At 44.3% G+C, this 26,175-nt stretch overlaps 2 protein-coding genes across 8 annotated transcripts in view; one reads left to right on the forward strand and one right to left on the reverse strand.

The window, feature by feature from the left end:
• The window catches only part of LOC142483671 (tubulin polyglutamylase complex subunit 2-like), a 30,796-nt gene extending 26,806 nt beyond the window's left edge, over positions 1 to 3,990 (reverse strand). The window contains exons 1-2 of one of the 6 annotated variants that reach the window (XM_075583759.1): positions 3,901 to 3,990; positions 2,895 to 3,023 (exon numbers count right to left, since the gene is read on the reverse strand). In XM_075583759.1, coding sequence (XP_075439874.1) covers positions 2,895 to 2,967 — 73 coding nt within the window. In that variant the 5' untranslated portion in view covers positions 2,968 to 3,023; positions 3,901 to 3,990. Of the gene's footprint in view, positions 1 to 2,894; positions 3,024 to 3,509; positions 3,610 to 3,885 lie in introns of those variants that run through there. The other 5 variants (XM_075583787.1, XM_075583841.1, XM_075583973.1 and 2 more) reach the window with 5 other exon arrangements.
• A 275-nt stretch (positions 3,991 to 4,265) lies between these two features.
• The window catches only part of LOC142484090 (protein hinderin-like), a 178,816-nt gene continuing 156,906 nt past the window's right edge, over positions 4,266 to 26,175 (forward strand). Inside the window, exons 1-5 of one of the 2 annotated variants that reach the window (XM_075584024.1) lie at positions 4,266 to 4,370; positions 5,834 to 5,869; positions 8,047 to 8,183; positions 9,435 to 9,532; positions 25,357 to 25,472. In XM_075584024.1, coding sequence (XP_075440139.1) covers positions 4,322 to 4,370; positions 5,834 to 5,869; positions 8,047 to 8,183; positions 9,435 to 9,532; positions 25,357 to 25,472 — 436 coding nt within the window. In that variant the 5' untranslated portion in view covers positions 4,266 to 4,321. Of the gene's footprint in view, positions 4,462 to 5,833; positions 5,870 to 8,046; positions 8,184 to 9,434; positions 9,533 to 25,356; positions 25,473 to 26,175 lie in introns of both variants that reach the window. The other variant, XM_075584016.1, reaches the window with a different exon arrangement.

Genomic DNA, 26,175 nt, shown 5'->3' on the forward strand with positions numbered 1-26,175 from the left:
CTGACTCTTTCATCTATCAGAAAGGAAGTAGGCGGATGTGTTACTGTTGCTTTCCTCTCCCTCCCATCTCCTAAAACCTCTTGCTTTCACTCTAATCCCTACACTCTTGCATTTTTACTGATCCCTCAGCTCTCCCACCTCCAAGCATGCAACAGTTATACCTATTCTAGCTATCACCTTGTCTCCCTCCTGCCTTTTGTCGCTAAACTCCTTGAACACCTCCAATTATCTCACTTGCTCCATTGTCTTAACTCCTATTCTCTTCTAGACCCTTTGCAATTTGGCTTTTGCATTGCTCACTCCACTGAAACAGCCCTAACCAAAATAACGAATGCTTCCAAAGACCAAGGTCATTACACCCCGATTATAATACTCAACCTCTCTGGAGCTTTTGATACTGTGGATCCTCTTCTTCACATTGTCTATACTACCAGTATCCATAACAGAGCTATATCCTGGATTTCATCTTACCTCTCCCATCGTACTTTCAGTGTCTTGTTCCCAACCACCACCACCACCTCCTCCTCTGTCGATCTCTCGGTGGGCTTACCCAATGGGTCTGTCCACGAACCTCTTCTCTTGTCTCTACACACAATCTCTAGGTGACCTTATCACATCTTTTGGGTTCAAATACCACCTCTATGCTAACGACACACACATTTACTTTTCAGACAGAAATCTCTGAATGTCTCTCCACTATATTGTCCTGACTGGCCCTCTCTGCAGACTCAAAGTTAACATGTCAAAGTCCCACTTAATTCTTCCTCCCATGCCTGGCCCTACTGCCCCCGTCTCCATTACTGTTGGCAGTACTATCATACACCCAGTATCACAAGCATGCTGCCTAGGTGTCACCTTTGGCACCTCCCTCAGTCTCGGTTACCATTCACTGTGTAGCTAAAACCTGCAGTTTTAACCTCTGTGACATTGCAAAGATACGCCCTTTCCTCTGTCGCTCAACTGCTAAAACACTAACACATTGCCCTAATTCTCTCCCGTCTTGACTATTGTAACCTACTGTCCAGCTTTCCTGCTTCTCGCCTGTCTCCCCTGCAATCTATCCTTAACGCTGCTGCTAGAATCACCTTACTGTCTCCTAAATCTGTCTCAGCATCTCTCTTGCTGAAATCCCTCTCCTGGCTTCCAATTAAATCCTGTAGTATTTACAAAATTCTCCTCTCTTAAGGCTATAGACTCCTCTGCCCCTCCTAATGTCTCACTATACACCTGCCAGCCTCTTGTGTTCTGTTCAAGGATGTCTTCTGTCCACCCCTTTTGTATCTACCACCTAAAACCTCTCTCCCTCACTGCCCGACACCTCTGGGATGTCCTCCCCCTCAATATCCGACTAGCACCCTCTTTCTCCACCTTTCAGCCCATCTTTACTGACGCATTTGGGTAGCTTCCCTTGACTGATACATATACATTTACCATGGTCTCTTGCAGATGCAGTTACCCAAACACCCTCCTAATGTCTCTGCAAGTTCTCCTAACTTACCACAAATTGTAAGCTCTTCGGGGCAGGGACTCCTTTTCCTAATGTTACTTTAATGTCTGAAGAGCTTATTCCTAATTTGCCACATGTATTACTGCTGTAAAGTTCTATGTACATGGATGGCATAATACAAATAAAGATATGCATATATATGTGATGAAAAAGCTCAACTCTTTGGGTCCAGTATAACAGTGAGGGAATGATACGGCTAGTACTCTAATGACCTTATGACAGTCTCTGGACGTCAGGTCTTTTTTGCGTATGTATCAGGGTGATCAAGACATTGGCTGTCAGCAGGGTTGCCACCTCACCGGGTTTGACCCGGAGACTCCATGTTTCAAGCTCTTACCTCCGGGCTATGGGTTGCCGCTGTCAATTTCCGGGTGGCGGCGGGGTGCGGTTTGGTGGTTCGGCGACTCCGGCATTCTCCTGCAATTCCCCCTCCAACTGCGCAACTGAACGCTACATAAAGTCATGCCGCTACGAGGCGTCACGTTACCATGGCAACACAGCGCTGCGTAGTGTCATGACGTCACGTAGCCATGGCAACAAGTCAGCCATGTTCGCTCAGTTGGGAGAGTTGCAGCAGGATGCCAGGAGACACCGCCACTCCATCATGTAAGGGATTGTACTTTTTTTTACATTTTCTCCAGGTTGGCCTTCAATAGAAGGTGGCAACTCTGGTTGTCAGAGACGCAGCTATGTCTGGAAAGGAATAACAGGACATCCTGTTTCTCTTTATGATGCCTGCAGATTGAGGTTATGTTATCGCTACACGAGTGAACACACGGCCGTGGAGTCACAATGTCTGTGATACTCATGCCAGCACGCAGAGAATAAGGACTCCCTGGTCACAATGACATCAGCTTGTGATCTGTGGTAATAAGAGGTTAGGTTCTATTGAGAATGTACACTCACCTCTGAAGCTTCACTCAAACCAATTTCATATATTTTACTCTCCTATATTATACTTATTCCAATCTTACATGGTCAACCCAACCATCCCTATTCTCATGGCCTCCACTCATCCCCACCAGCCATCTTTGTCATCCATATCCCGGTCATTTATGCATACAACCTGCACTGACCCCCTTTCTTTAATCAACTCCCACCTAAAAAAACAAAAAACTATTCTAGGTCAATTAAATGGTAGAGCAGCCTGCATTTATTCTACACAGCCCTCCCTCCTACTCATCTCCTTTTACCCCCTTCTCATGTACTCCACTGTGTCTGTAAAAATTCCTGTGCGCTGTGTACTGCGCACTATACTGTAATTGTGACGCCCTTTGAGTTCCATTGGGAGAAAACCTCTATATGAAATAAAGTTATTATTATTCTTCATCCTGATCCTTCTCATCCCCAGCAAATTTCTCCCTCAGTGTCTTCCCCCATACGTCACCTAGGATTTTGCTGATGCCAAGAGTGATTTTCTCTGTATATGATGGCATGCTGCAGGTTGTCTTCTCATCCATTCTGCTGCTTAAAATTTCATAAGTTCCCTCAGCAAGACGACATATCACTTCAATATCTGTCAAAATAAGGGAGAAGCTCATCAGTATCAGCCTCTGGCAATAACAAACAGGACCCCCAACACCCCAGCATCAGACTCTGCCAATAACAAACAAGAGCCCTGTAAGAGACGTGTGCAGAGGTACATATAATAGAGACCGATTTGTGAAGTGGTGGACACTTCTCTCTAAGAAAATTATTTCGGCGGCAGAAGAGGACCGGTATTGTTTCAAGCAACAGCTGAGGGGATCACTACCTTCCCAACCAATAGTCCTTGTGATGCGGGCTGCTTCAGCCACCACAGTACCTCCCACCTACATGGACTTAATGCGGCATGTCAGGATGCACGAATTTCAGCTGCACTTCCATGCCCCTATGAAGACCAAAGAGTCCCTCAAAGGTGAGCATCCGCTCCGAAGGTTAAGGAACCCTATAGTACGGAGGAGGATTCTCAATCCAAGACACCTGCCGTCAAGTCCAAACCGTCTGGGGGAGTATCTCCTACCTATAAGGGCCGCACCGCCCCCGGTGACCTCATCTGCTACCGCTGTGGTCGGAAGGGCCACTTCGCCAACGAATGCCCCAAGAAAGAAAAAAAAACTCCAGCTAAGAATTTCCACCCTAACGTAATGATCTGCGGGGTTCATACCGCCGAAACCCCTGCCCCATCGGACTAAACCGCTTCCCCGTCCTCCGACGACCCTCCTGAGCAAAGCCCCAATGATGGAACCCCACCATTGGACGCTTACAGTTAACACCGCAACACACACACACTGTAGCCACCCATCTCCCAGCGGGTGGGGGGAAGTGCGCTACAGAAACATTACAGGGTAATATCAACCCCATTAATATAAACATTACATTATATAACTTTACATTACATTACATTACATTACATTACAGGGTCTCTCTCCTCTGTCCTCACACGCAGCTCATTCATCCCCCTCTGTCACTAGGATACACAATGAGCGCGCTCTGCATCACGGGAAATGTAGTTTCTCTCCTGCTTCGGCAGCCACCAATCACAGCCACGCCACCTCTTCCTGGGTCACAGTGGGATGCCGGGAGTTGCAGTCCTTTTTTTTACCTGGTCCGGCTGGAACCTCAGGGAATGCGAACTACGATACCCAGCATGCTGCGCGCACTGACAGGCACGTCACTAACGGCAGCGCCACGCCCCCACCTGGTGACCAGTGGTCATTGATCAAGAAGGAATGTGGGCGGTGACACGCGGAGCCAATGAGCGCTGCCGCCCGCGGCTGGGGGCGGGTCCCTGCAGGAGGTGCGGTGGCTGCTGGGAGTGGCGGTTGTTTGAAGATGGCGGATGTTGCTGACTGCGGAGCTGCCGGTTACTGGAGTCTGGACGGTATCCTTGTCCTGGGGGCGGGGAGATGCGAGCCCCGGCTCTGTGTGTGTGGGAGGGGCTGAGAGCATTACGCAGCACGTACACGTTATCGGTACCGAGCTGGGAAGCGTCACTTATTAGGACGAATAATGTTGTGTTGTGTGCCTGTGGTTTCTATTGTCTGTGTACCTGTCTGTCTGTATCTCTGTGTTGTGTATCTGTGTGTGTATAACTTCCCTCTCCACTACTTTATATGTAGGACGTGCAGTTGTGCACAGTTTTGTGTCCCACTGTGAGAGACGTGCTATATACAATGGTTATTCCTAATGCTATATATTTTTGTATGGGGCTGAATGTCAGCTCCTTACCTAATAAACTGAAACACTGTAGTGCTGAGAATTAATGGGGCTGGGATATATGCTTCCTTGCCATATTTCATTACTTAGGATCGTTATTTGTAGTTTAGAGACCTTTCTGCATCTTGTTCCTTAGAATAACACCCTTGTATCGATGATGTATTTCATGTAAGCGTCCTATGTATGTGAATGTAGAGTTGCACCAGAATAAAGGTTTTGAACTCTTGTATTGGATGTACAGACTTCCCTTTTTCTTTGGAGGCAGCAGATTAATTTGACTATTTGGTATAGTACAGAGGCTGCAGAGAAACCCTGAGCAGCCACAGGAGACATCCTAAAGGAATATGTGCTTTTGAGATGCGCCTGGTCATTATCTGGTGGCTTCACTCTGTTGAACCATATCTGGGATTATAAAGTAACTGTTGGGTCATATTTTATCACCCATCCCAGTTGTAGTGGCTTCTTTTGTAGATACACTTGCTGAAAGTATTAATTACTCCGTACTTTTAGAATACAGCTTTGAGCTAAGTTTACACTGGCTGAATGGTATAGTTTTTAAAATTGATCCCTACTAGTATGTATATTGCACTATGAGCCTAATTATTTGTTTTTAATATCTATAACGATACTGAGTATTTCTATACAACTGCATCCTAAACCTACACTGGCCCCTACAGTTCCTTTTTTTTAAAAAAATTTTTAAGAATGTTTGTAATAAAGCTTTAGTGTGCTGGAGACTATTATAATCCATTATTTGTGACGAGACAACATATTCTGCATCGGCGTACTATAATATTCTTTCATGTTAATTTTCGGGTAGGTTTCTGACCACTCCCAGGGGTAGAGTCATAAAAGTGCAAATCAATGTACCCATTAGTATCTTGGATAAGAACTAGCAGCTCAGTTCTCTGAAACCAGACACACGAAACCTCTCACATATAATACTTTTTTGGGTATTTTTGCAGTTTGAATTATTATGTTTTAAATAGAAGTCGGTCCTAATAATGCTTGATACTTTCTGAAACCCCTTGAGTTTAAAGATCTAGAACAAAGATTCCCTAGGCCAGGGCACCCCAAGAATGGAATCCGATGGCGATCTTTCCTTTATGTCCTTAATATCTGACACAGCTTCCGATGAAGAGCAGCACATGGTGTTCATCCCAGGTATGTGTTATGACAGCTGTAATCCCTGCCACGCTATTCACAAACTAGAATACACTATACTGCAGCAAATGTAATATATTAGTTGGTATAGCTACAATTGCAACATTGTTCCTGTCCTAAACCTTTTATTAAATGTGACTATATGTTAATACAGTAATGTTATGTTTGTTACAGGAAGTTGGGATAGAGATAATCAATGCAGAGGTGCAGTGATGTGTTTAAGTTGTTTAACGTTACTGTCGTTTTGTAAACCCGATGCGCTGAGACATGGGGACTTCATTTCCTCCAGATATTCCCTTTTATTTGTTACACACAGGGTGGGTTAGAGCAGTGGTGCTCAACTCTAGTCCTCAAGACCCACTCACTGATTGATCCACCGGTGCTGAAGCAGGGATGTCCTTTAAAACCTGACTTGTTGGGGGCTCTTAAACTGGAGTTGAGCAACCCAGGGCTAGAGGTTGGCTAACCCACTTGGTTATGGAAAGCTTAAAGTCATCCTGGGATAGGCTGGTTGCTCCTTTTTAGTATCATTACATTTGTTTCGGGACAGTAGCAGTGGTATTAAAGCAGGGGAGGCGTAACTAGGCAATCCCTACTGAAACTTTTTTTCTTAAGCCTTTCTCTGCTTGAGGACCTTGCAATTCACTGCCCACTGGCAGTAACGGTTCAGGGGAATAGAGCAGTGGAAAGCACAAGGAGACAGGGTAAATTACAAGTGCAAGAAGTTCACTGTAGTTGAGAGAATACATTTTTGGCATTCTAAAATGAGTCATTCTGTACAAAGTTTCCTTATTAAATGTTTTCCCAGGAAATGATACATTGGGTTCTCTCGTTATCAAGTATGTCCTGTGTAATTATAATAGAGCTCTCCCTGTTGGCCCCGGACTGATATAAAATCCTTGAAAGCAGCACTGCATGTTTACTGGGGCAAAAACCAACATCCAACACTGGATAAAACGTCTAAATAAGACACTGCACACCAGCAATAAGGCTGAAGTAGGGATTTTCACTTAATAAAGGGTTTATCCCGAAACGTTGGGCATATGACAAGGTGTCTCAATCTGTCTACTTTATTCCGCTTTTCTGTATGTTGTGACTTTGTATTTTAATGTAATATATTATTACTTTAGACCTCTATTGGAAACAGTCATCAGGGTATACTTGCACCCTATTAAACTTGTTTAATTTTAACTTGATACGAGTGCCGCCATCATTATATTATTTTCTCTACAAACAAACATCCCGTCATATACATACATTACTGATTATAATGTAACACACCTAACATCTTTTAAAGACTCAAACCGATGAGTACAGTCTGTAGTAATTATACCCGCCTGCCTCTAACCTTTGCAAGCATAACTGCAGGATCACCTGCCTATAGGGGAAACACTCATTACTTTGGATTTGTGTGGGAATAATTAGCAAAATAAATATTTCACTTAATGAGATGCTCAGCAGGCTTTATCTAAATAAAAATGTGAGTTACTGTAATATGTCTATATTACGCAGATTCAACGCACTATATTGAGTTTTGATGGGAAAATGCATAAATTAACTGGGACAAGGAATACACCAAAGTTGGTGACTGATGCCATTAAAGAATCAGACAAGTAAAAAAAAATTGGACATCACTTTTTCTTTTAAACTTGTAATGTCAACGTACTAAGTAAATGCTTTGGTATGTTTTTACCTAACCTTTGGGTAAGACTGTTTGCATGCAGTTTTAACTGGAAGTAAATTGTTACTCCAGATTCCCCCACTTCTCTCTCCCCCGCCCCCTTTATTTTGTGTAAAGGAATCATTTTGCCGTCAATGTTCAGCAACGTAAGGGGGAAGAGCAGCAAGTGCTAGATAAGATTACATGGAGACGGAGACGGAAACGTTACTTTTGTAGAGGGAGTAAAAAGGGAGACGTACCTAAGTGTGATCGCTGAAGCCAACATCATTGATAAGTTGTTTAGACCTATGCCTATGTGGGACGGTCTGTTTTAAACCCCTCCGACTGTAACAAACGATGCTTCCAATAATATTCGGTGTACAATACAACATAATTCCTGAAATTGGTTGATGTTTTTTGTTTCATACAGTGTTTTTATGGTAATATGTGCATAGTTGTTTTGGTAAATGACCTTACAAATGTAAACTTATTTATGCAATTTGCTCACAACTTGTAGGACTCGGCAGAGAAGGCAACGTGCGTCCGACACCTACATCGAAGACGTCAAAAAAGGAAGATTCCAAGTTACCTGCCCCTGATACAGCTGTTAATATGTCTCTCTTACAGACTTGGGAAAAACAAAGCGAACAGCAGGTGATATTCTGTATGGAACGAACAGGAGATGATGATGTATAGTGGCTTTTAATCCCCATGGTATAACAAGGACATCGTAACGTCCCAAATATCTGACAAATGTGAAATCAAATATATGAATATATTGCTCGATTTACTGAATCTAATTTTCTTATTCCATAACATACAGTATTTCCACTCTTTGGTGGGGGGTACATTTCAAATAAATACTCCTAAAATAAAATGAGATCTGAACAATAATGTTGCGTTCTACTGAACGTGCAAAGTATTTGCGAGTCGAGTTTAGTGATGGAACAATCCTTGTCTCACTCTGTCCTCGTCTAGTAGTTAAAGGTGAAAGCAGTGCTCCCTGACTGAGTGCTTTCTGTCTCTTGCAGAAATTAGGCTATGGCCATAATAATGATATGATTCTATTCCCTTTACAGAATTGAAGCAGGGGGTCTCTGCAACTGGAATGTTTCAGCACCGGGGTTCCCCTGTTTCCAGAGATACTTACTTCCATAGGCGGTGCCTTTATCCCTGTGCAGTTTAAATGTCCTGGTCACGTGGGCCAATCGAAAGCTGCAACAGATAACGTCGCGGTTTCCTATTGGCCAGTGTAATGCTGGATATTTAAAGCCCCATTATGTTAGGCACACAGTTCCCTGGATGCTGGGATTCCAGCAAACCCATAGGAGATAAGTATCTCTGGAAGCAGGGGGTCCCTGAAACGGAAATTAACACAGTTCAACTCCGAGATCCCCTGCTTCAATTCTATTATTTAAAAATTAATAAATATTATCTATAGCTATATCCACAATGCAGCCGGTTCTGCTGCTATGTCATACCTAAATCTGGCATTACTCCCATCCAGACATTAAAATAGAGCAAAAGCCATATTTGAGTGTCTTGTTGGAAGTAATGACAGGTTTAGCTAGGACTTGTACAACGTAATCTTTCCTCCTCTCTGCCCCCCGCCCCCCCCCCTCAAAGCCCCCTTTCAGTGCATGGCTGTGAGTAACACCAAGACTGCAACAGCGTTGCGTTATTTGAGCTCTATTATGCCTATTATTTTTGCATATAATTTGTTTTGGGAGTGCGCCTTTAACCTCGGAGTAAATAACGTTTGTTCCTGATTTAGGCAACGTCCCGTTATTTACCCTGATATGGCGTCTGGGCCTCTGTTGGGCTTCTTTGTGAGCAGGCTGTACGGAGGAAGTTTGCTGTTTTGTGTTCACACAATGCATGTTCCATGGAATAATTTCTCTACAGATGGTGCATGAAGGAGGAGGAATGAAGAGCGCTTCTCTGAAAGATTTGTGCCCAGAAGACAAGAGGCGCATTGCAAATCTAATCAAAGAACTTGCCAGGTGAGTCTTTCTATCGCACGCAGAAGTAACAGTATGGCTATGGCTTTAACTCTCCTATTGCTCAGTAACATTTTACAGGGCTTTGCAGCATATGAGGATTAACAACAAATAAAATGTAATGGTGTTACCAGTCCAAGCAGTACATTTGTAGAGTGGAAACTTGCAGAATTTATGTAAGATTTAAGGACTAGTTTGTCATGTCTTTTCTAGTTATCCTCCTCTCCCAATGCTGAAATGCTCTGTATTCCTGCTACAGTACTTTGTAGAGCACAAACCTTTCTCCAACCAACTGGGACTATTTTTATGATGCCCGAACTGTGCATCAGTTTGTGTTTTGACTCTAATCATTTGAAGCGTACAGTGTCTTGTGTTTAAAAACAAACACTTCCATCTAATATGTCACCAGATGATAATGTAACAGGTGGTTTACATCATAAGCATAAATTCCAGAAAGTGTCAAATACTTGGCAGTTGATAAACGACCCAACTTCAATTAGTCACCTGGACCCATCCTACATAGCCCTTTAGTGTTCCATGTGCCTTACAACTAGAATTGGTTTGGGGTTGCATGTAATACATTTGTTTTATATTTCTGCACTGCATGTGGTGCTATACATAGAAGTTTGTACGCACAGTGAAACCACATCCAAAGAGCACTATATTGTTTGTGTGAAGTTCTAATTCTACTTTGTTCCTTAACGCTTCACCCAGCTTTGAAGTTTAAATGTTACATAGTTATCTTGTGACACATGAATGTCATAGTTCAACCCGAGTACCAGCCCTTGTGACATTCCTCCACTTATCAGTGCAATATGTCTCTCAATTAGGACAGGTCGGGCTTTCAGTAGCTTATAGAATGTGTACACAAAAGAAAAAGGACTCAGCTGGTAGCACTCTATAACTCTAAAGTTAATAGTAATAGTAATGATGAGGATTACAAATAATTTTAATGGTATATCTCTTAAAATAAAGGTGTGTACATAAATGAGAATAAAAATGACCGTATAGCCCAGTCAGAAGCCTGCTATAATCAGGGTGTGATGAGATATGTGCTAAATAACTATATAGTTAAAAAGCTTGACACACAGACCTGTATCACCATATACAATGTACTGTATATGGGGTAATATATTAGCACTAAGTAATCCCTCCTTATTGTAATGTTGGAGGGCTATTATCAAAGTTGAAGAGATATATTCCCTCCTCCTTAATGCAGCTGAATTAGTTAAATCATTTGTCAGTCTGCTGCAGAAAAATGTGCCATCTAGTGGTAAAGTCTTCACTATTTGGAGGTGACTGTGCTTAAACAGATCAGCCTAATGTACCCCTGGTTATTGCTGGTTATTGCTTATTACTTAAAAAGATCCTTGATTAATATCAGGATATATGAGATCAGTATTGCATAGGAACCACATACCGTTTGTATGATCATACAATATATCTCTTCAAGTTTGATAATAGCCCTCCAACGTTACAATAAGGAGGGATTACTTAGTGCTGATATATTACCCCATTTACATGGTATATGGTGATACAGGTCTGTGTGTCAAGCTTTTTAACTATATAGTTATTTAGCACATATGTCATCACACCCTGATTATAGCAGGCTTCTGACTGGGCTATACGGTCATTTTTATTCTCATTTATGTACACACCTTTATTTTAAGAGATATACCATTAAAATTATTTTTAATCCTTATCACTTATCATTACTATTAACTTTAGAGTTATAGAGTGCTACCAGCTGAGTCCTTTTTCTTTTGTGTATTCTTTATAACAATTCTCAACACAGCACCAATACTCATTCACTCATTTAAACTGACTATTAGCTGAGCAGAGGTTTCTGTCCCCTTCCCCCTCCCCCCATCTGTATACCGCTTATAGAATGTGTACTCACATACTATATGTTCTTTATAAGCATATTCATTAATCAGTGGCTGTATCTTTTCCTTACGCGTCTGGAACGTGTGATGATCTTAATGAAAAATCCCCAATAGTGAAGACTGATAAAATGATTTTTATCTGGTGATAAAGTAAAATGTAACACACTCACATGGTGTCACAATAAAACAAGCAAATATATATGACCAGGGATAGAGTAGTCGCTGTCCGAGACCCTCAGCGTTCACCTCGTTTGAGTTTCCAGCTCTCTCTGCGTCTCTCCTCCCTCGTCTGCGATTGGTTGGCTCCCGCACTTCCTGGTTTGGATGCCCGGATGTGAGATTGGCGAACCAGTAGTGCTGTGAACAGCGTCCTGCACAGCGTCGTTCCACACAACGCGTTTCATCAGGAGTGTTGGCATGTTGTCCAAGTCTTTTTAAAATACTCCTGTAAGTCATACGATTGGTTGCAATATCAAAAGATCAAGGTGTATACCTCATTAGTAATCATGCATGTTACCAGTCATAAGGCAACAATTGTATCAAAAATAGATACATAATACAATAAAATACTCTCTAATATAAACATATAAAGAGGACCAAAAAGCATTTAATAAACGTAATAAAATTCCTCAATAAAAATACACTTATAAAAAATGTATATAATAAAAAATGTTCACTTCAAAATTGATTGGGCTTAGATATGAGTGATTATCACAACTAGGATATTTGCTGGAATGAAACAAGAATAGAACCAAAACAGGCATTAGATCACAATAAAATAATCCAATAAACATAATGGGGGTAATAAAATAATCCAATAAACATATCATGGTGATATTGGACAGGAAGGTAGATCCATAGAGACACTGAAATGATTTTTATAAAAATAAAGACTCAGGTCTATATCTATATTTAATCCAGATGGAATAAGTGTATCCATTTGATGGATCCAAAAAGATTCTCTTTTAATTAGATCTATGTTCCTGTCCCCTCCTCTCCAATGTGACTGGGCGATTTCCATGATATTTTAACCCTTTAGGGTCTGCATTGTGAACCAGGGCGAAGTGTTTGGAAACACTGTGTCATAAGTTTCTGACTTATGTTCCCTAGGTGTTCAAGGATACGTGCTCAGAGGGCGTATTGTTTTCCCTACATATTGGAGGCCACAAGTGCACTTCATTAGATACACAATGAAGTTCGTCCGGAAATTTGTTTTTTAATTTTAAAACTTTTGCCTGTGGTATTTGATCTAAAATGATTACTTGGTTAGAGCTAAAGTTGCATGCCTTACAACTATATAAAACTATGAAAATGGGAAACCATGTCTGATTTCCCACTTCCTTGTTACGGAGAGCACTGGGCGCTGATTTGTTTTTAATATTATGTGCCCTACTAAATAGAACCTGGGGTTTCTCTGGGATGTGATTTCCTAAGATTGAGTCATTTTTCAACACATGTCAATGTTGACCTAATATTTATTTTATTGGCCTCAATTATATTGGGTAATAAGGGTACCTCAAATCTGTTTGTACTGTCTTCTTTGTAGAACGAATGATGGAACTTCTGTCGGTTATTGGTCTTAATTAAAGCTTTTTTGTTGGATTTATCATAATTCCTTTCCGAATTTTTTTTTTTTTAGTCCATATATGATTGTTCAAAAACACTCATCTGTACAATTCCTTCGAAGCCTTCTATATTGGCCGAAGGGAATGTTTTGAATCCACTTTTCATAATGACAGCTTGACTGCTTGATGAAATTATTACTGTCCACTTATTTGAAGTAGGTCTTCGTTTTAATAACATTATTTTCAATATATATATATAATCAGATCTAAAAAGTTAATTTCGGATTCGCTAATAGTAGATGTAAAGTTAAGGTTCACAGGATTACTGTCAATGTACATTATAAACCATCTAGGTCTTCCTTTGTACCTTTCCATATAAAGATTACATCTGTAAACCTCCATGTGGCCAGGTTTGCTTCGAGTCCCGCCCATCCCCAGATGTAATCCTCCTCCCATGCGCTCATGAAGAGGTCCGTTCATAAAGAGGTTAGCTCGGCGCAAACCTAGTTCCCATGGCCGTCCCACACTTCTGAAGATAAAGATTGTTATTGAACCAGAAGACATTTTTATTTAGTATAAATTCAATACATTCTAGCAAAAAATGTATTTGTAATTGAGGGAACTTGCTGTCTTTCTACAATTCTTTTTACAGCTTGACATCCATCACTATGCTGAGTCCTTTCTTTTCATAAAAATAATTTCAGTGTCTCTATGGATCTACCTTTCTGTCCAATACCACCATTATATGTTTATTGGGATCTAATGCTTGTTTTGGTTCTATTCTTGTTCCATTCTAGCAAATATCCTAGTTATGATATTTAATCATTCTCCTATCTAAACCCAATCAATTTTGAAGTGAACATTTTTGTGTAATTTTATTGTGTTTATTAAATGCTTTTTCACCCTCTTTATATGTTTATATTGGGGAGTATTTTATTGTATTATGTATCTATTTTGGATACAATTGTTGCCTTCTAGCCTTATGACTGGTAACATACTTAATGATTATTGAGGTATACACCTTGATCTTTTGATATTGCAACCAATCGTATGGCTTATAGGATTATTTAAAGAAAACTTAGCATATTGTCTAACACCCCTGATGAAACCTGGGAACAGGTGAAACGCGTTGTGTGGAATGACACTGTTCACAGCGCTACTGGTTCCCCAATCTAACATCCGGGCATCCAAACCAGGAAGTGCGGGAGCGATCCAATCGCGGACAAGGGAGGAGAGACGCAGAGAGCTGAAAACTCAAGCGAGGTAAACGCTCAGGGTCTCGGATGGCGACTACTCTATCAGGGACCAGGAGAAGGAGTGGCTCAGTGAGTAAAGACACTGACCGGCACTGAGTTTGAATCAGGGGAACCTGGTTCAATTTCTGGTGTCGGTCCTTGTGACCTTTGAGAAGTCACTTTATCTCCCCGTGCCTCAGGCACCAAAAACATAGATTGTAAGCTCCACAGGGCAGGGACTTGTGCCTGCAAAATGTCTCTGTAAAGCGCTACGTAAAACAAGCAGCGCTATACAAGAACATGCTGCTATTATTATCCCTGGTCATATGTTTGCTTGTTTTATTGTAACACCAAGTGAGTGTGTTACATTTTACTTTATCACCAGATAAAGGGATTTTTATCAGTCTGCACTACTGGGGCTTTTTCATTTTTATTATGGTCATCACACGTTCCAGGCGCTTAAGGAAAAGATACTGCCACTGATTTATGGATATGCTTATAAAGAACATATAGTATCTGAGTACACATTCTATAAGCTACCGAAAGTCTGACTTGTCCTAATTGAGACATATTGCACTATTTTGTGTTTGTATTTTTTAATTCACATGTTTGCGCTCCCCATGAACTGGATTTCAACACTGCATAGGATTGAGAGAGCAATCCCAACAAGGGTTTGAGCAGCACTTTACAGAGGTTTTCTATTTCTTGATTTAAAACAGTCTTCCTTTATCACAGAATTGTCTGTTTCTATCACTGTATACATCATTAATTTTTATTCTCATTTAAGATTTGCACTTATATTTAGCTCTAGAGCGCCATTTATGATAACACTCCTTTTTTCATTCCACTTAAAGCTGCAGACCAAGCATTATCCTATTATGTTTTTGTTTTTTTACATAAATCAGTTCTATACTATGAGAAAATACTTGTAGCATTAAAAAAAAAATCTGACATTTTTTATTTATTATAATGCATCAAGCATTTTTTGTTTCTATAGCAACCATTTACAAAGTCACATCCCCTTCCTCTTCTGGAACAGGCTGTGGCACACCCTTTTTTTGAGCCCTGCCCTCTCTCTAGCAGTGCACCAATTGTATCTAGAGACTTCCTGGTCACATGCTCTTCCCCACAGAACTTTGCATCTTTGGTCCTCGTCTGCTGCACTGACAGCCATTTAGTGAACCCCCGTGCCGAATCTTCCCCGATCGATTACAGGAGAACGGATCGATCGAAAACTTAGCCAATTACTGATCATTGTGTGGATTGTATTGATGCGCATATTAAAGGGAAAAATAAAAAATAAAATCGGCAGCTTGGACTGCTGCTTTAAGAAATGAAACCTATGGCTACAGCTATTTCACGCCAGTCTGTGGTGCTAGTGTATTTTGAATGCTGGAATGAGCTGTCGGATCTGCATAGCGCAAGCGCTGGGATGAGCGGTCAGATCTGCATAGTGCAGGTGCTGGGATGAGCAGGCAGATCTGCATAGCGCAGGCGCTGGGATGAGCAGGCAGATCTGCATAGCGCAGGCGCTGGGATGAGCAGTCGGATCTGCATAGTGCAGGTGCTGGGATGAGCGGGCAGATCTGTATAGCGCAGGAGCTGGGATGAGCAGTTGGATCTGCATAGCGCAGGCGCTGGGATGAGCAGGCAGATCTGCATAGCGCAGGCGCTGGGATGAGCGGGCAGATCTGCATAGCGCAGGCGCTGGAATGAGCAGTCGGATCTGCATAGTGCAGGTGCTGGGATGAGCAGGCAGATCTGCATAGCGCAGGAGCTGGGATGAGCAGTCGGATCTGCATAGTGCAGGCGCTGGGATGAGCGGGCAGATTTGCATAGCGCAGGAGCTGGAATGAGCAGTCGGATCTGCACAGTGCAGGCGCTGGGATGAGCGGTCAGATCTGCATAGTGCAGGCGCTGGGATGAGCGGTCAGATCTGCATAGCGCAGGCGCAGGGATGAGCGGTCAGATCTGCATAGCGCAGGCGCTGGGATGAGCGGTCAGATCTGCATAGTGCAGGCGCTGGGATGAGCGGTCAGATCTGCATAGCGCAGGAGCTGGGATGAGCGGTCAGATTTGCATAGCGCAGGCGCTGGGATGAGAGGTCAGATCTGCATAGTGCAGGCGCTGGGATGAGCGGTCAGATCTGCATAGCGCAGGCGCTGGGATGAGCGGTCAGATTTGCATAGCGCAGGCGCTGGGATGAGAGGTCAGATCTGCATAGCGCAGGCGCTGGGATGAGAGGTCAGATTTGCATAGCGCAGGCGCTGGGATGAGAGGTCAGATCTTCATAGCGCAGGCGCTGGGATGAGCGGTCGGATCTGCATAGCGCAGGCGCTTGGATGAGTGTGCAGATCTGCATAGCGCAGGCGCTGGGATGAGTGGTCAGATTTGCATAGTGCAGGCGCTGGGATGAGCGGGCAGATCTGCATAGCGCAGGCGCTGGGATGAGTGGTCAGATCTTCATAGCGCAGGCGCTGGGATGAGTGCAGATCTGCATAGCGCAGGCGCTGGGATGAGTGGTCAGATCTTCATAGCGCAGGCGCTGGGATGAGTGCAGATCTGCATAGCGCAGGCTCTGGGATGAGCTGTCAGATCTGCATAGCGCAGGCGCTGGGATGAGCTGTCAGATCTGCATAGCGCAGGCGCTGGGATGAGTTGTCGGATCTGCATAGCGCTGGCGCTGGGATGAGCTGTCGGATCTGCATAGCGCAGGCGCTGGGATGAGCGGGCAGATCTGCATAGCGCAGGCGCTGGGTTGAGCCGGCAGATCTGCATAGCGCAGGCGCTGGGTTGAGCCGGCAGATCTGCATAGCGCAGGCGCTGGGATGAGTGTGCAGATCTGCATCGCGCAGGCGCTGGGATGAGCGGGCAGATCTGCATAGCGCAGGCACTGGGATGAGCAGTCGGATCTGCATAGCGCAGGCGCTGGGATGAGTGTGCAGATCTGCATAGCGCAGGCGCTGGGATGAGTGTGCAGATCTGCATAGCGCAGGCGCTGGGATGAGTGTGCAGATCTGCATAGCGCAGGCGCTGGGATGAGTGTGCAGATCTGCATAGCGCAGGCGCTGGCATGAGCGGGCAGATCTGCATAGCGCAGGCGCTGGGATGAGCGGGCAGATCTGCATAGCGCAGGCGCTGGGATGAGCGGGCAGATCTGCATAGCGCAGGCGCTGGGATGAGCGGGCAGATCTGCATAGCGCAGGCGCTGGGATGAGCGGGCAGATCTGCATAGCGCAGGCGCTGGCATGAGCGGGCAGATCTGCATAGCGCAGGCGCTGGGATGAGCGGGCAGATCTGCATAGCGCAGGCGCTGGGATGAGCGGGCAGATCTGCATAGCGCAGGCGCTGGGATGAGTGCAGATCTGCATAGCGCAGGCGCTGGGATGAGCGTGCAGATCTGCATTGCGCAGGCGCTGGGATGAGCGGGCAGATCTGCATAGCGCAGGCGCTGGGATGAGCGGGCAGATCTGCATAGCGCAGGCGCTGGCATGAGCGGGCAGATCTGCATAGCGCAGGCGCTGGGATGAGCGGGCAGATCTGCATAGCGCAGGCGCTGGGATGAGTGCAGATCTGCATAGCGCAGGCGCTGGGATGAGTGTGCAGATCTGCATAGCGCAGGCGCTGGGATGAGCGGGCAGATCTGCATAGCGCAGGCGCTGGGATGAGCGGGCAGATCTGCATAGCGCAGGCGCTGGGATGAGCGGGCAGATCTGCATAGCGCAGGCGCTGGGATGAGCGGGCAGATCTGCATAGCGCAGGCGCTGGGATGAGTGCAGATCTGCATAGCGCAGGCGCTGGGATGAGTGTGCAGATCTGCATAGCGCAGGCGCTGGGATGAGCGGGCAGATCTGCATAGCGCAGGCGCTGGGATGAGCGGGCAGATCTGCATAGCGCAGGCGCTGGGATGAGCGGGCAGATCTGCATAGCGCAGGCGCTGGGATGAGCGGGCAGATCTGCATAGCGCAGGCGCTGGGATGAGCGGGCAGATCTGCATAGCGCAGGCGCTGGGATGAGCGGGCAGATCTGCATAGCGCAGGCACTGGGATGAGCGGGCAGATCTGCATAGCGCAGGCACTGGGATGAGCGGGCAGATCTGCATAGCGCAGGCGCTGGGATGAGCGGGCAGATCTGCATAGCGCAGGCACTGGGATGAGCGGGCAGATCTGCATAGCGCAGGCACTGGGATGAGCGGGCAGATCTGCATAGCGCAGGCGCTGGGATGAGCGGGCAGATCTGCATAGCGCAGGCGCTGGGATGAGCGGGCAGATCTGCATAGCGCAGGCGCTGGGATGAGCGGGCAGATCTGCATAGCGCAGGCGCTGGGATGAGCGGGCAGATCTGCATAGCGCAGGCGCTGGGATGAGTGCAGATCTGCATAGCGCAGGCGCTGGGATGAGCGGGCAGATCTGCATAGCGCAGGCGCTGGGATGAGCGGGCAGATCTGCATAGCGCAGGCGCTGGGATGAGCGGGCAGATCTGCATAGCGCAGGCGCTGGGATGAGCGGGCAGATCTGCATAGCGCAGGCGCTGGGATGAGCGGGCAGATCTGCATAGCGCAGGCGCTGGGATGAGTGCAGATCTGCATAGCGCAGGCGCTGGGATGAGCGGGCAGATCTGCATAGCGCAGGCGCTGGCCAGATCTGACAATGCTCCTGTTGAAACAAACAACTGCTTCCAGCCTAGCATCCAAACCATTACTGTGCAGCGTATCGGAGGTCCCCTCAGAAGCAAGAGTTAATTAAAGAAAGCCACACTTTCCTCACCCCGTCTACATTTTCATCTATGTAGCAGTGAGATTTAATAAGATCCCTGTGAACTCTGTATAGCTGAGAATATATTTACCACTAATTGCCTGCTGGGGTCACCTGCTAAATTGGTTGCTGCCCTCCCACTGTGGGAATAGGCTGTGCCTCCAGTCATTAGGCACTTCGCTGCTTGTGTTTAAATGGCACATTAGTTAAATGCAGACGTTGCTGTGCCCCGCTCTCCTGGTCTGTCTACAAGAGGAGGAACTTTATCACATAGTGATAGTGAGCTGCATCGTGTCCCCCTTTCATATATACAAAATGCTTCCCCGCGCTCACTTCACAAGCATCAATGAAGCAAATCGGCACTGAAACTCTGAAATACAGAACACAGATAATCTAATGTACAGCCATAGATACCTATATAATGAACACGTGTACAGACCCAATTCTCAGAATTATGGATATTGACTGATTCTGATACTAAACGTGACTAAAAATATCCCAAAAAGCAGTAAGCACTATCATATAAACCCTGATAGGCAAAGGGGGGATGGGGGGTGTGGTATTTTGGGGTAGAGCCCCCGTTTCCACGTTAGGAAAGTGTGGAACTTCCCCTACGCCTCAATGTAAGCTCATAGAAAATCCCTGGTTTAATCTGTAGTCACTGAGCGTGTATCCTGCTTGTACGTATCCTGCTTCCGAGGCGGTCCCCTCTTTATACCACCCGAACCTTTCTGTCAGGGCTCATATAACCAGGCGGTCCCCACTTTATACCACCCGAACCTTTCTGTCAGGGCTCATATAACCAGGCGGTCCCCACTTTATACCACCCGAACCTTTCTGTCAGGGCTCATATAACCAGGCGGTCCCCACTTTATACCACCCGAACCTTTCTGTCAGGGCTCATATAACCAGGCGGTCCCCACTTTATACCACCCGAACCTTTCTGTCAGGGCTCATATAACCAGGCGGTCCCCACTTTATACCACCCGAACCTTTCTGTCAGGGCTCATATAACCGTGCTCACTGCTCTTTTTTTTTTTTTGGGATATTTCTTGTCACGTTTGGTATTGGAATCGCACAATATCTATGATCCTGCAAACTGAGTCTGTACAAATGTGTTGATGTATATACTGTATATCTATATATTGGCTTATTTTTTATTTATTTTTGTATTTCAGTACAAGATTCAGATATTTTTCAGTGCCTATTTGCTTCAATGATTTTTGGGAAGTGTGTGTTCGGGGCCATCTTGTATATATTAGTTGTATTAAAGAACTTGAGGGGCTCCTGCTTGTTCCCTCCGCATCATTCTGTTCATTTGTTGGGTTACTTTTTTATGTAGTGGGGCTGTCTACCACCTTTGTAGTTACTGAATGTTTCCTTGTCCTGTTTGTGCTCTCACCCCCCTCCTGTGAATGGATATACTCTGTATTGATTTAGTGTGTCCAGCAGCATGGATACCATTTAATCAGTCTCCCATTTTTTTCTACATGAACTGAAACCGCCCCAGTCATTGATTTTCTGAATCCCAGTACATACACTCTGCCCTCTGTGTCTCCTCCAGACACCGATAAAACTGCATAGGTGCTTGGTGCGTATAATGAACTGCTCCAGAAAGAGTAGTCTTATCCTGTTCACCCGGTAAGGGAATACTTTCTCCCAGCAGAGGCGGTAGAAGTAAATGCTGCAGTGGGAACGAATGATTAGGGTTGGTTAGACACCAAATAAATCCTATTTAATAATAGCTTTTATTTCATGTAGCGCTTTTCTCCCAATGGGACTTAAAGGAGCGCTTTACAATTACAGTATAGTGTGCGGTAAGCAGCATTGTACATAGGATTATTACAGACACAGGTCCCTGCCCTGTGGTGATTACAATCTATGAGGCACAGGGAGATAAAGTGACTTGCCCAAGGTCACAAGGAGCTGACACCGGGAATTGAACCAGGTTCCCCTGCTTCAAACTCAGCGCCAGTCAGTGTCTTTACTCACTGAGCCGCTCCTTCTCCATCAGTTCAAATATAAAACACATTTTTCCCCATGGGAGACGTGTTAGTGTAAAGGACAGCTTTTCTAAGAGAGTTCAGTATAGCCGACCCCATCATTTCAGGATTCTGAGTAATCTGTGGTTTATGAAGTGATTTTGTATCCCCAAATGATTTACTGCCCTATAATAAAAATAACTTTGGTAAATAGTACATGTAAGTATCTCGGGGAGCCGGGGGTCCCCGCAGCTGAAAGTAATGGGGTTCAGCTTCAGAGACCCCCTCCTTTTAATCCTGTGGGTAAACGAAACAAACCATGTTGCCCTGCATTAACTTCTGTTTTGGGCAACACTTTGTGCCTACAACTCTCTGTGGCCTCATTTCCTGCAGTTTTGTAACAAAAGGATTAGAGATAAGTGACCAGTGTTTTGTAAAACCCAACCTTTTAGTTGGATTAGAGATCTTGTGAAAAGTTCGGCTTTTTTGACTTCGCCACAATGGTCAGTCCTTGGAACTGCTCCCATTCGGTTCAATGAGAAAATAAAGTTAGTCTGTGCACTCTTGGCCAAATTAATTGTATAGGGTTCCACTTTAAAATGTGGTTGGCTGGACATTTAGAAACATGTCATAAAAAGACTGACACCAGACCTACAAAGTATTTTTAGGAAAACATTTAATCTGCTGTGATCACACGTTAAAGCTTTGTTTCTGTGCACGTACTCCTAGTTTTAGATAATTTCCCCAATGCGGTGTATTAGAAAGTGTTTTTTTTTTCTTGATATTTATTCAATAGTAATTCAATGCCCAATTTTTGCTATGCCAAGATCTGACAATGTGGTGTTGTACTTTGTATACACTGAGAAGGATTTACAGTATATTTCAGAATTGCTTCATTACTACAGTATAGTCAAATCATTGCCATATGCAGCCAATAGTGCCGCCAACATTTGTAACCCGACGTGATTTAAATGTAAATGCCAGTGACTTTCCATGTTTGTTGACGGAAAACAGTAACTACTTTTAATTAAATATTCTTCTGAACAGTTGTTTGCCATTGTCAAGTACAGTATATGGAATTCATTTGCGGATAATTTTTTTACTGCATTTAGCATCTCCCATGAGGATTTCAGTACAGGTTCTGGGATAATCGTACTTGTGTCCGGTTTCAGTTTGATCACGTCTGTCTTTATACTAGTTTAAAATCATCTCATGGTTTTTAGATGCGAGAAAGTAGATAAAGGAAGACAATAGTGGTTGCCTAAAGGTTCCCGTGATAAACTTCGAAGCTGGAGATGAAAAATTATTATTTGTCTATTTTTTTTTTTTTAACAAATGTTTTGGGGATACTAACCTTACATGAGCTAAACCCATATAGGTTCCTGTGGGTTTGCTGCTTAAACACACAATGCCAAAGGGGGCTATGTTTTAATGATTTCAGCACCCAATATGCAGAGATGGGGGGCTACCGAGAGCGCTTGTGGTTCCAGGCAACAAAATTGCCTTGTAGTGAAAGTGCTGGTTTCAATACGTGAGATTCCATTGATGTCACTGATGGTGGATTTGGTGGATTTGACAGATCTGTGTATGATTTATTGGTCTTTCTGGGACCACAATTCGGCCCTTCCGTGTTTGTGTGTGTGTGTGTGTACCAGGGGTGGGCAACTCCAGTCTTCAAGGGCCACCAACATGTCAGGTTTTCAGGAAATCCCTGCTTCAGCACAGGTAGCTGTCGAAGACTGAGCCACCTGTGCTGAAGCAGGGATTTCCATAAAACCTGACCTGTTGGTGGCCCCCGAGGACTGGAGTTGCCCACCCATGGTGTTGACCCACGGGTCATATGGATGACCGATGTTGCCAGGGATTTCAAATAGTCTTAATATTGTATTATCGGTGGTATAAAACCCGTTGCTCTCTTGTGCCCTTATTTTTAGCAGGTAGACTGTAATTGATCCTAATTTGCACACTTTGTATAAACTGGCGCTGAGAGGTACAGACTTGTTGGATACATGTGGTCATCCGTTCAGTGCTATATATGCACTGTGTACGTCCTGAAGGGGGTGTTTGTGATCAGGGCTCTATAGGTGGGGGGCTTTGGGGCAATCGGTCTCGGTTTATATGAACAGAAGCAGGAAGCTGCCCCTCCGGCACTGAAGTGGTTAATGCCGTCTCTGCGGTTTTCCGGTACCTACAGAAAGGCCGTGTGGCAATGATCCCATTTACATTGGGGAGTTCAGCTGAGGATCTAAACCACAATAGATTGTGAGGCCAGTCCATCTTTCACACTATTACTTCAGTGCTTAATATTTAGTTAGCAATAAAATGCACCATTAAGTGACATGCTAACTCCATAAAAAAATCATTGCTTTGTTAAAGCATTTAGCATTCAGGCGCCCTTCTCTGCTTTGTGCCAGGTGTTAAAAGCAGTGCAAGGTTTTTGAAGGCAAACATAATGAACCCCTTGGCTGCTGGAGGGGGCAGCAGCGCATTTCTGAGCAATATTGGGAAGGTGTCTACAGGCAGTTATAAAATCTTTTGTCCCACGCCCCAGGGTTGACCAAAATATCAGCTCCCAACAGGTTTGTGAAACGCTTGTGCTGAAGGGGCTTGCATCTCCAGGGGCATGGAAGGATACTGTAGTAGCCAGCATCGGATTACCTGGTCAGTTGCCAATTAGATCTGATGTGGCCTTTACATCAGAGCATTTCAATTTGTATTGAATGAAGAAGCCGCTCCCCTGAGCAGCTGATACTCTGTGATCTGGTCCTCTCCTCGCCTTTTTAATATACACACACGTTCTCGGGAGAAGTGCTGCTTGTCTGCATCCTGACACCGGCATCTGCAGGGAGAACAGGACGTGGCATGATGTGCAGCCATTTTTAATATCCTAGTAAGCAGAAGGTCCCAAGCCAACGGGAGTATTTATTAAGTAAGCCCCCCAGGAAGCCGGAGAACGGTGTCTGCCAGCGATGAGCCTAGTTGGCTGTTTTTTAACCCCTTTATAACTGGAGAGCTGTGCCACACTGTGACTTCATTTCAGCTCTGCAGTACAGATGATTTAAACATTGCTTTATAACAAAGCTGCACACAGCTCCTGGTTAGGCATATAGATCATTTCTCTTGTCCTGTCTGCAATAAAACACAGTAAGTATAATGGCTGCTTTTCCGGTCCTTGTCACGTGCTGTAATCCCGTGTGATAAGGTGGTCACTGCCGTCTGTTCTGTAACAGTTGGTCTGTCCTGTTTCTTATCCTGGCTGTGGCTGGGGGGAGCACCCAGGCCTGCAGTGCAGACTTTCCCAGCAATGGAAGGTGCAATCCCTGATCTACTGACCAGCAGAATAGGATCAGGTCACTTCTCGTCATTCTTTTCTTTTTGTGTAACACTGTAGTTAGAAATTCTTGTTTTTGGGAACTAGAAAGAAATGTGCTGCTATCTTCCTGTATAACACACGTTTTGCTTCCCAATGATTCAGTGCTGTGGTGTAACTTATTTAAAAGAATAAAAACAGGGTCCTGAATATTTTGGGGTACTCTGCTTACTATTATTGTAGTTATTTTTAGTTTTTTTTTTTTTAGGGGTTGCACCTTTAAAACAAATCGGGGATGTATGTAATTTAGCATAAGTCACTTTCATTATAAATCCATTTTATTCATTCTCAACTGCGTACCTCCATCTGTATCATAGTCCCACTTCTTGGTATTATCCATTTAAAATATAATAACTTATTCCTTTGGTCTGGGCCCTAAACCTTAAACTCACCTGAACCTTTTGACAGACATTGGCATTTGAAACGCTTGGATATCATTAGCATGTTTGCATACAAAGAAAACATCATTGCAATAAGGGAACGGTTTATGCATAAGGGGAGAAGGAGCGGCTCAGTGAGTAAAGACACTGACTGGCGCTGAGTTTGAAGCAGGGGAACCTGGTTCAATTCCCAATGTCGGCTCCTTGTGACCTTGGGCAAGTCACTTTATCTCCCTGTGCCTCAGGCACCAACAACATAGATTGTAAGCTCCACGGGGCAGGGCCCTGTGCCTGCAAAATGTCTCTGTAGAGCACTATGTAAAACTTGCAGTGCTGTACAGGAACAAACTATTATGCATAATACAGTATTGTTGTTCATTTGTAAAGCGCCAGCATATTCCGCTGCGTGGTACAGAGTTATGTAAATTACATGAAGTGTTACATGCACAAAGAGGTAACGGGGGGGACCCTGCTCCTGAGATCTTACAATCTAGAGTACATGAAACATTGATGCCCTGATAACATGTCTTATCATTGGTAGGTAGATTAGGGGAAGATACCTTTTCATAATGATCTGATTTTCTGTGGGTTTCCCCCCCCCCCCCCATGGGCTTCTCCGTTAACCATTACCCTTTGCTCCCTCGTCTGGTTTCAGGGTAAGTGAGGAGAAAGAAGTGACGGAGGAACGTTTGAAATCTGAACAGGAATCCTTCGAGAAGCAGATCCGGCAGCTGGAAGACCAGAACAGTCTCATCGTCCAAGAAAGGGAAGATATCCTTTTTCAAGAAGTGGCTTTACTTCTTCTTCTTTTTTTTCAATTTGTTTCTATTCATCTCCTTTATGTGCGGCCTTCGTGCCGATTTCCCTGTATTTTCTGAGTTTGGGGAGGTATGGGGGACCATGAAGCAAAGAGAAATAATTGTACTAATTTATGGCGGCGACTAAATCTGCATGTGTTTCCATTCGGAGGCAATCAGTGAGATGACTTATCAGCATGGGATGCTGGCTTGTTTCAGCTTGAAGCTGCCATCCAGCTGTTCTTGTGATGCTTTTTCTGTATGAAATAGACATTCGTCAAGTTGAATTTCCCATTCTTGTCTGTTTTAAACCATAACCGTTTTCATAAGGAAAGTGTGCATCAGAAGTGCTTGATGTCGTCTCATTTTAATTGGGTGGTATTGCAAGCGGTAGGGAGAATTCCAATCAAATATAAAAAAAGATACGTAAGATTTATTGCAGCATTTAAAAATCTCTATCTCTCTCTCTATCTCTCTCTCTATCTCTCTCTCTATCTCTCTCTCTATCTCTCTCTCTATCTCTCTATCTATCTATCTCTCTATCTATCTCTCTTCTCTCTCGCGGTCGAAGGTGATTTTAGATTGCGTTCCCTTCATGTAGCAGTCTAGGTGCTGGATATGTGTAGCTCCAGTATATATGGAGTGCCTAAGTGGTTAATGAAGGTCTGCTTGCCACA

Source organism: Ascaphus truei, chromosome 1, assembly GCF_040206685.1.
Source record: "Ascaphus truei isolate aAscTru1 chromosome 1, aAscTru1.hap1, whole genome shotgun sequence".
Taxonomy (NCBI): Eukaryota; Metazoa; Chordata; class Amphibia; order Anura; family Ascaphidae; genus Ascaphus; species Ascaphus truei.